This window comes from Macaca mulatta, chromosome 3 (assembly GCF_049350105.2).
Source record: "Macaca mulatta isolate MMU2019108-1 chromosome 3, T2T-MMU8v2.0, whole genome shotgun sequence".
Lineage (NCBI taxonomy): Eukaryota > Metazoa > Chordata > Mammalia > Primates > Cercopithecidae > Macaca > Macaca mulatta.
In genome coordinates this window covers 58,913,818-58,924,014 of record NC_133408.1, presented here as the reverse complement: position 1 = coordinate 58,924,014, position 10,197 = coordinate 58,913,818, and the positions used below count along the sequence as shown (strand labels likewise).

Genomic DNA, 10,197 nt, shown 5'->3' with positions numbered 1-10,197 from the left:
CCCAAACCTTGGACCACAGACCAGTACCAGTCTGTGGCCTGCTAGGAACCACGTCGCACAGCAAGAGGTGAGTGGTAGGTGAGTGAGAGGAGCTGCTTCTGTATTTATAGCAGCTCCCCATTGGTTGCATTCCCACCTAAGGTCTCCCTTCTGTCAGATCAGTGGCAGCATTAGATTCCATTAGATTATCATAGGAGCGTAAACGCACATGCGTGGGATCTAGGTTGCGTGCTCCTATGAGAATCTAATGCCTGATGATCTGTCACTGTCTTTCATTACCCCCAGATGGGACTGTCTAGTTGCAGGAAAACAAGTTCGGGGCTCCCACTGATTCTACATGATGGTGAGTTGTATAAATATTTCATTATCTATTACAAGGCAATAATAATAGAAATAAAGTACACATTTAATGTAACATGCTTAAACCATCCCGAAACCTTCCTGTCTCCCAGTCCAGAAGACAGTGGAAAAACCGTCTTCTACAAAACAGGTTCCTGGTACCAAAAAGGTTGGGGACCACTGGATTAGGAGCTGATATGGTTTGGATCTGTGTCCCCACACAAATCTCATGAAGATTGTAATCTCCAGTGTTGGAGATGGGACCTGGTGGGAGGTCATTGGATCATGCGGGTGAAGTTCTCATGAACGGTATAGCACCATCCCTTTGGTGCTGTTCTTAATAGAGAGTTTTCACAAGATCTAGTTGTTTAAAAGTGTGTAGATCCAGCTCAGTGTGGCAGCTCATGCCTGTAATCCCAGCACTTTGGGAGGCTGAGGTGGGCAGATCACCTGAGGTGAGGAGTTGGAGACCAGCCTGGTCAACATGGAAAAACCCTGTCTCTACTAAAAATACAAAAATTAGCCAAGTGTGGTTGTGTGTGCCTGTAATCCTAGCTAGTCAGGAGGCTGAGGCAGGAGGATTGCTTGAACCCTTGAGTTGGAGGTTGCAGTGAGCCAAGATTGCCCTACTGCACTCCAGCCTGGGCAACAGAGTGAGACTCTGTCTCAAAAATAAATAAATAAATAAATAAATTGGCTGGGCACAGTGGCTCACGCCTGTAATCCCAGCACTTTGGGAGGCCAAGGCAGAGAGATTACAAAGTCAGGACTTTGAGACCAGTGAGTCCAATATGGTGAAACACCATCTCTACTAAAAATTAGCTGAGTGTGGTGGTGCATGCCTGTAATCCCAGCTACTCAGGAGGCTGAGGCAGGAGGATCGCTTGAACCCCGGAGGTGGAGGTTGCAGTGAGCCAAGATTGTCCCACCGCACTCCAGCCTGGGCGACAGAGTGAGACTCTCTCTCAAAAAATAAATAAATAAATTGGCTGGGAGCGGTGCCTCATGCCTATAATCCCAGCACTTTTGGAGGCCGAGGTGAGCGGGTCATGAGGTCAGGAGATCGAGACCATCCTGGCTAACACGGTGAAACCCCATCTCTACTAAAAAATATAAAAACTTAGCCAGGTGTGGTGGCGGGCGCCTGAGGTCCCAGCTACTCGGGAGGCTGAGGCAGGAGAATGGTGTGAACCTGGGAGGCAGTGAGCCGAGATCACACCACTGCACTCCAGCCTGGGTGAGAGAGCAAGACTTCGTCTCAAAAAAAAAAAAGAAAAAAAAGAAAGAAAGTAGTAATAATAAAAGTGTGTAGCTCCTCCCCTCCTCTCGGTCGTGCTCCCCTTCACCTTCTGTCATGAGTAGAAGACCCCTGAGGCCTCCCCAGAAGATGCTGCCTTACTTCCTCTAGAGCCTGTGGAGCTGTAAGCTGATTAAACCACCTTTCTTTATAAATTATCTAGTCTCAGGTATTCTTTTTCTTTTTTTTTTTTTGTCTCAGGTATTTCTTTATTTTTATTTTTTTCTTTTCTTTCTTTTCCTTTTTTTTTGAGATGGAGTCTTGCTGTGTTGCCCAGGCTGGAGTGCAGTGGCACAATCTCAGCTCACTGCAAACTCTGTCTCCTGGGTGAAGCGATTCTACTGCCTCAGGCTCCCCAGTAGGTGGGATTACACATGTGCGCCACCACACTCGGCTAATATTTTTTGTATTTTTTTAGTAGAGATGGGGTTTCACCACATTGGCAAGGCTGGTCTTAAACTGACCTCATGATCTGCCCACCTCAGCCTCCCAAAGTGCTGGGATTACAGACGTGAGCCACCGTGCCCCGCCTTCAGGTATTTCTTTTTTTTTTTTTTTTTTTTGAGACGGAGTCTGGCTCTGTTGCCCAGGCTGAAGTGCAGTGGCCGGATCTCAGCTCACTGCAAGCTCTGCCTCCCGGGTTTATGCCATTCTCCAGCCTCAGCCTCCCGAGTAGCTGGGACTACAGACGCCCGCCACTTCGCCTGGCTAGTTTTTTGTATTTTTAGTAGAGATGGGGTTTCACCATGTTAGTCAGGATGATCTCGATCTCCTGACCTCGTGATCCGTCCGTCTTGGCCTCCCAAAGTGCTAGCATTACAGGCTTGAGCCACCGCGCCCGGCCAGGTATTTCTTTTTTTTTTTGAGATAGTCTCGCTCTGTGGCCCAGGCTGGAGTGTAGTGGCACCATCTCAGCTCACTGCAACCTCCGCCTCCTGGGTTCAAGTGATTCTCCTGCCTCAGCCTCCCGAGTAGCTGGGACTACAGGCGCCCGCCACCATGCCTGGCTAATTTTTGTATTTTCATTAGAGATGAGGTTTCACCATGTTGGCCAGGCTGGTCTTGAACTCTTGGACTCAAGTGATCCACCTGCCTTGGCCTCCCAAAAAGCTGGGATGACAGGCATGAGCCACCATGCCCGGCCTAGTGGGTACCATTTGAACACCCAGCTAACTCCCTACACTAAGTCACACCTGAGCCATTTTATCATGGGGGCTGTCAGAGGCACTGCTCTTTTCCACTGAAGCCTGTACCCAATTCCTAGATCTTGTGTACTTTTCCCCTCACCCAGTTCAAAGGCCCGTGGCTTTGGGACGCCTCTCCACCTCATTAGTCATTCCCTCTCCTGCCCCATCCCGTCGAAACACAATGCATTGTAGTTATTTATGTCCAGAGCTGGTTCCCCAACTAGGCTGTCAGCTAGCCAGTGCAGAGGGTGTGTATTAGTCACATTTGTATCATCAGCCCCCGATTGGCCATGGCTACATTATTGGTTGAGTGAGTAACACAAGGAGCATCTTTAGCGTTTCTTTGTGGGATCTAGTCTCCTCAATGAAGGTACAGGGAATTTTCCGCACTAACCAGGCCAGCTGGGTCCGGGTGGCATTTTATGTACTTTTTTTGTTATTTTGTGATAGAGTCTCGCTCTTTCGCCCAGGCTGGAGTGCAGTGGCGTGATCTGCAACCTCCTCCTTCCGGTTTCAGGCGATTCTCCTGCCTCAGCCTCCTGAGTAGCTGCGATTACAGGCGCGAGCCATCACGCTGGTTAATTTCTATTTTTTTGGTAAAGATGATGTTTCGTCATGTCGCCCAGGCTGGTCTCAGACTGGGCTTAAGGGATCCACCTGCCTTCATCTTCCAAAGTGCTGGGATTATAGGTGTGGGCCACCACACTTAGTCAAGTAAAAAATGTTTAACAGCTTTATTAATATAAGACTCATATGCTGTACAATTTGCCATTTAAAGTGTACAACTCGGCCGGGCGCGGTGGCTCGAGCCTGTAATCCTAGCACTTTGGGAGGCCGAGACGGGCGGATCACAAGGTCAGCAGATGGAGACCATCCTGGTTAACACGGTGAAACCCTGTCTCTACTAAAAAATACAAAAAACTAGCCGGGCGAGGTGGCAGGCGCCTGTAGTCCCAGCTACTCGGGAGGCTGAGCCAGGAGAATGGCGTAAACCCGGGAGGCGGAGCTTGCAGTGAGCTGAGATCTGGCCACTGCACTCCAGCCTGGGCGACAGAGCTAGACTCCGTCTCAAAAAAAAAAAAATAAATAAAAATAAAGTGTACAACTCAATGTTTTCAGTATATTCACAGGGTTGTGCAACCACCATCACCATCTATAATACTTTTTTTTTTTTTTTTTTTTTTTTTGAGACGGAGTCTCGCTGTGTCGCCCAGGCTGGGGTGCAGTGGCGCGATCTCGGCTCACTGCAAGCTCCGCCTCCCGGGTTCACGCCATTCTCCTGCCTCAGCCTCTGAGTAGCTGGGACTACAGGCGCCCGCCACCACGCCCGGCTAGTTTTTTGTATTTTTAGTAGAGATGGGGTTTCACCGTGTTAGCCAGGATGGTCTCCATCTCCTGACCTCGTGATCCACCCGCCTCGGCCTCCCAAAGTGCTGGGATTACAGGCTTGAGCCACCGCACCTGGCCCATCTATAATACTTTTAGATGATTTTTGTTTCCCAAAGAGAAACTCCTTACTTATTACCAGTCACTTCCCATCCCTGCCCCCAACCTAGCCTTTTGTCTGTATCCATAGATTGGCCTCTTCTTGCACATTCCATATAAAGTGAATCATACTATATGTATTCTTTTTTTGTGGGGGGTGGGGACAGAGTCTCGCTCTGTCACCCAGGCTGGAGTGCAGTGGCGCAATCTTCGCTCACTGCAGGCTCCACCTCCTGGGTTCACGCCATTCTCCTGCCTCAGCCTGCCAAGTAGCTGGGACCACAGGCGCCCGCCACCATGTCTAGCTAATTTTTTTTTTTTTTTTTTTTGTATTTTTAGTAGAGACAGGGTTTCACCGTGTTAGCTAGGATGGTCTTGATCTCCTGACCTCATGATCCGCCTGCCTGGGCCTCCCAAAGTGCTGGGATTACAGGCGTGAGCCACTGCGCCCGGCCTTTTGTTTTGAGGAGCAGTCTTACTCTGTCACCCAGGCTGGAGTGCAGTGGTGTGATCTTGGCTCACCGCAACCTCCACCTCCTGGGTTCAAGCAATTTTCCTGCCTCAGCTTCCCGAGTAGCTGGGATTAGAGGTGCCCACCACCACGCCTGGTGATTTTTGTATTTTTAGTAGAGACAGGATTTCACCATGTTGGCCAGATTGGTCTTGAACTCCTGACCTCAGATGATCCGCCCACCTCGGCCTCCCAAAGTGCTGGGATTACAGGCATGAGCCACCCAGGCAGGTGATATGTATTATTTTGTGTCTGGCTTCTTTCACTTATTAATAGCACCATGTTTTGGGAGGTTATCCATCTCACAGCATTTATCTATCTATATATTTTTTTGCAACAAGGTCTCTCACTCTGTAGGCTGGAGTGCAGTGGTGTGATCATAGCTCCTGCAGCCCCGACCTGCCGGCTCAAGCGATTCTCCCACCTCAGCCTCCCCAGTAGCTGGGACTACAGGTGCTCACCACCACACACCTGGCTAACTTTTCGTAGATAGGGGTCTGGTTATGTTTTCCAGGCTGGTCTGGAACTCCTGGTCTCAATAAATCCTCCTGCCTCCGCTTCCCAAAGTGTTGAGACCAAGCCTGGCCTCCTTTTTATTTTTATTTTTTTTTTGAGACAGAGTCTTGCCCTGTCGCCCAGGCTGGAGTGCAGTGGCATGATCTCGCTCACTGCAAGTTCCACCTCCTGGGTTCATATCATTCTCCTGCCTCAGCCTCCCGAGTAGCTGGGACTACAGGCACACCCCACCACACCCAGCCAATTTTGTTTTGTATTGTTAGTAGAGATGCGGTTTCACTGTGTTAGCCAGGATGGTCTCAATCTCCTGACCTTGTGATCCGCCTGCCTCGGCCTCCCAAAGTGCTGGGATTACAGGCATGAGCCACTGCGCCCGGTGGGCCTCCTTTTTAGGTAGTTTTCCATTGTACAAATGTAGCACATTTTATTCATCCACTCATCAGTCTCTAGTTAATGCATCCCTAGTATTTGTTCAGATTGACGGGTTCAATACCCACTGGACAAGTTCCTAGATGAGTGACTTTTGGTAAATCATAATCTCCCCAAGTCTGCCTCAGTTACTTCGATTATAAAATGTCAATAATAATGGAATCTACTTCATAGAGAGTCATGGTTGTATTGCCACAGTAATTAATAAAGTGCCAGGCACTTTATAAGGATTGTGTAACACATTTATTATTTACAAAGTAGGCAACAGAGGCTATTGCAGTGGCTCACACCTGTAATTCCAGTACTTTGGGAGGTGGAGATGGGAGGATCACTTGAGGCCAGGAGTTCAAGACCAGCCTGGACAACAGAGTGAGACTCCCATCTCTACAAAAAAAATTTAAAAATTTTCTAGCTGACCCTTTGGACAATAAAGAATTTTATTTTAGAAAATTAGCCAGGTGGCTGGATGCGGTGGCTCACGCCTGTAATCCCAACACTTTGGGAGGCTGATGTGGGTGGATCACAAGGTCAGGAGTTCAAGACCAGCCTGGCCAAGATGGTGAAACCCCGTCTCTACTAAAAAATACAAAAATTAGCTGGGCGTTATGGCGGGTGCCTGTAATCCCAGCTACTCAGGAGGCTGAGGCAGGGAATTGCTTGAACCCGGGAGGCAGAGGTTGCAATGAGCCAAGATGGCGACACTGCACTCCAGCCTGGGCAACAGAGTGAGACTCATCTCAAAAAAAAAAAAAATAAAAAGAAAATTAGGCCGGGCGCGGTGGCTCAAGCCTGTAATCCCAGCACTTTGGGAGGCCAAGACGGGTGGATCACGAGGTCAGGAGATGGAGACCATCCTGGCTAACACGGTGAAACCCCGTCTCTACTAAAAAATACAAAGAACTAGCCGGGCGAGGTGGCAGGCGCCTGTAGTCCCAGCTACTCGGGAGGCTGAGGCAGGAGAATGGCGTAAACCTGGGAGGTGGAGCTTGCAGTGAGCTGAGATCCGGCCACTGCACTCCAGCCTGGGTGACAGAGCGAGAGTCCGTCTCAAAAAGAAAAAAAAAAAAATTAACCAGGTGTAGTGGAGCGCACCTGTGGCCCCAGCTATTCTGGCAGGCTGAGATGGGAGGATTGCTTGAGCCCAGGAGTTCAAGGCTGCAGTGAGCTCTGACTGCACCAGTGCATTCCAGCCTGGGCAACAGAGGAAGACCCTGTCTCTTAAAAAAAAGAATAAACTACAATGTTTCTGGCAGCCCAGATGCCACCAGCCTCACTACTCTCTGAGGGGTGGGATTTTAACATGCAAAGGCCCACTAACCCGATCACATCTTGCAACTTGAGCTGATTAATACTTTGTTAAAACCTGGACCACGAAAACAGAGATAGGCCGGCGAGGTGGCTCACGCCTGTAATCCCAACACTTTGGGAGGCCGAGGCGGGTGGATCACGAGGTCAGGAGTTCAAGACTAGTCTGGCCAAGATGGTGAAACCCCGTCTCTACTAAAAAATATAAAAATTAGCTAGGTATTATGGCGGGCGCCAGTAATCCCAGCAACTCGGGAGGCTGAGGCAGGGAATTGCTTGAACACCGGAGGTAGAGGTTACAGTGAGCCGAGATCGCGCCACTGCACTCCAGCCTGAGCGACAGAGCGAGACTCTGTCTCAAAAAAGAAACGACAGAGCGAGACTCTGTTTCAAAAAAGAAAAAAAGAGGCTGGGCGCGGTGGCTCACAACTGTAATCCCAGCACTTTGGGAGGCCAAGGCGGGCGGATCACGAGGTCAGGAAATCGAGACCATCCTGGCTAACACGGTGAAACACTGTCTCTACTAAAAATACAAAAAATTAGCCGGGCTTGGTGGCAAGCGCCTATAGTCCCAGCTACTTGGGAGGCTGAGGCAGGAGGAGAATCGCTTGAACCCAGGAGGCGAAGGTTCCAATGAGTCGAGATCGCGCCACTGCACTCCAGCCTGGGCGACAGAGCGAGACTCCGTCTCAAAAAAAAAAAAAGAAAAAAGAAAAAAAGAAAAGAAAAGAAAACACGAGATAATCCTGTCCGCAAACGCATAGCAGTCTTACGTAGGCCTGGTGAAAGGATGCAGGAACACTCCCCCACCCGCGCCCCGGAGAAAGGCGAACGCGCAGCGCGAGGTTCCGGGTCCGCCAGGCTCCCGGCATGCAGCGCTGCAATCCCGGCGAGCACCTTGGCGCGCGGAGCTGGCACCTTGGCGCGGTCGGCGGCGGCGGGGACAGCTGTGACGTGTGAGGTTCTTGGTCTGCTGGCAGCTAGGGGCGACGAGGCGGGACGTCATGGAAGTGTAAGTCTCCCCGGGCGCGTCCCTTTTCGGCCGAGGAGCCCATCGGTTTGACCGCTGAGAGCCGAGATCCTTGGGAACTTGGCGACCCTCGTACGGAAGTGAGGGCAGCGGGCCGGCCCTGTCCGGGAGGGCCGCGGGGTGGGGACGGGGACGAACGGGACTCTCGCTTTGCCCCTCCGAACCTTCGCTTCCCCTCCACACCCTGTGTCTGGGGTGCGCGGCCGAACACCTCCGGGTCTGGTTGCCTTTCAGTGTGCGCCCTCCTTCTCTCATTCATTTACCAGCGTTTTTGGGTCACAGTGCGGGGGTGGAGCCCAGCCTGGTATCCGAGCCAGGACTTAGAAGGCTATAAAGGCCTGAGTCTGTTCGCCCTGAAAGTACCTGGAGAAAAGATGAATCAGGGCCGGGTAGAGCTCTGCTTGCAGCACTGGGCCCCTGGGGAGCTCTCACTCGGAAGAGCTGCTCTCAGAGTTTGATGGGAGCAGTCAACGCTGTGAGGGAAGGGGCTAGTTTTTGTGGGGAGAAGGGAAGGATGTGAGCCAGGACTGGGACCGGAGAAACAGCACGGGGTGTGTGGGTGTGTACAGGCGAGGGTAAAAGATTTTCTGACAATTTAACTCCACGTGGTCTTTTCCATGCTTGCTCGTTGCACGTCGTGCAAATGGAAGTTTTTGCATCTACTCCGAATGTGGGCTTTATATGGTTGATATTAACTTGTAGGTATTTACCTATCTTGTGTTCTCTGTGCACTGATTATTTGATTCAGTTTCCTTTATGTTCTTTTGCCTCGTGTTTAATGGTTATATGTACGATGGCATTTCAGATTTTTACATTCTTAATTGTTTTTTCTTAAGAAACAGGGTCTTGCTGTGTCCCCCAGGCGGGAGTGCAATGGTGTAATCATGGTTCACTGCAGCCTCACCTTCCGGACTCAAGCAATCCTGCTTCAGCCCCTCCAGTAGCTGGGACTACAGGCCCACACCATCACTCATGGCTAATTTTTTAAAAAAGTTTTGTAGATACAGGATCTCACTACAGCCCAGGCTGGTCTCCAGCTCCTAAGCTCAAGTGATCCTCCTGCCTTGTACTCCCAAAATGCTGGGATTGCAGGCGTGAGCCACCTCACCTGGTCCCTTCCCATTTTTTTTTTTTTTTAACTTAACACAATATGTCTGTGTAACTGAAATGAAAGGATCATGAAACAATAATGTATGGAGTACACTCTCATATTGTCTATTTTTTAAGATGAAGGGGGCCAAGCATGGTGGCTCATGTCAGTAATCCCAGCACTTTGGGAAGCTTAGGCAGGAGGATCACTTGAGCCTGGGAGGTGGAGACCAGCCTGGGCAACATAGGGAGACCCTGTCTCTACAAAAAATTAAAAAGCTAGTTGGGTGTGGTAGTGCATGCCTGTAGTCTCAGCTACTTACAAGGCAGAGATGGGAGGACCGCTTGAGACCAGGAGGCTGCAGTGAGCTCAGATGGAGCCACTGCACTCCTGACAGAGTGACAGAGCAAGGCTCTGTCTAAAACAATACAAAACAGAACAAAAAAGGTTGACCCACTGAATTAATTTTGCAACCCACGGATCGGATTTCATCTGCAACCTGAAAAACTATTCATATAATTTACTCTAGTCCAAGCCATCATTACTAATTTTTCCCTCTTTACTGGAGCATTTCCTGTGAGCATACAACCCTGCTTTAATGTATTCATCTTAGAAAATCCCCTGTCCCCACATACATGTCCACCTCTTACTCCATTTCTGCTTCCCATCCCAACAAAACTTCTTGAAAGTGCTGATTAGCCCCTCTTTCTCTCAACCATTCTGTTGGGCTTTCTTCCTCACTGGTCTACAGAAATGAATGTTAAGATTACCTGATCCAGGGGGCGCGGTGGCTCACACCTGTAATCCCAGCACTTTAAGAGGCCAAGATGGGCGAATCGCCTGAGGTCAGGAGTTTGAGACCAACCTGGCCAACATGGCAAAACCTTGTCTCTACTAAAAATTAAAAAATTAGCCAGGTGTGGTTTTGGGTGCCTGTAATCCCAGCTACTCAGGAGGCTGAGACAGGAGAATCACTTGAATTCAGGAGGCAGAGGTTACAGTGAACCA

General features: G+C 49.9%; 1 protein-coding gene across 5 annotated transcripts in view; it reads left to right on the top strand.

The window, feature by feature from the left end:
- The first annotated feature begins 285 nt into the window (after positions 1-285).
- Positions 286-10,197, top strand: part of CRCP (CGRP receptor component) — a 47,327-nt gene continuing 37,415 nt past the window's right edge. For 2 of the 5 annotated variants that reach the window (XM_077996656.1, XM_015133381.3), the window contains exon 1: positions 7,989-8,081. In XM_077996656.1, the coding sequence (XP_077852782.1) occupies positions 8,074-8,081 (8 nt within the window). In that variant the 5' untranslated portion in view covers positions 7,989-8,073. Of the gene's footprint in view, positions 344-7,829; positions 8,082-10,197 lie in introns of those variants that run through there. The other 3 variants (XM_077996659.1, XM_028845718.2, XM_015133382.3) reach the window with 3 other exon arrangements.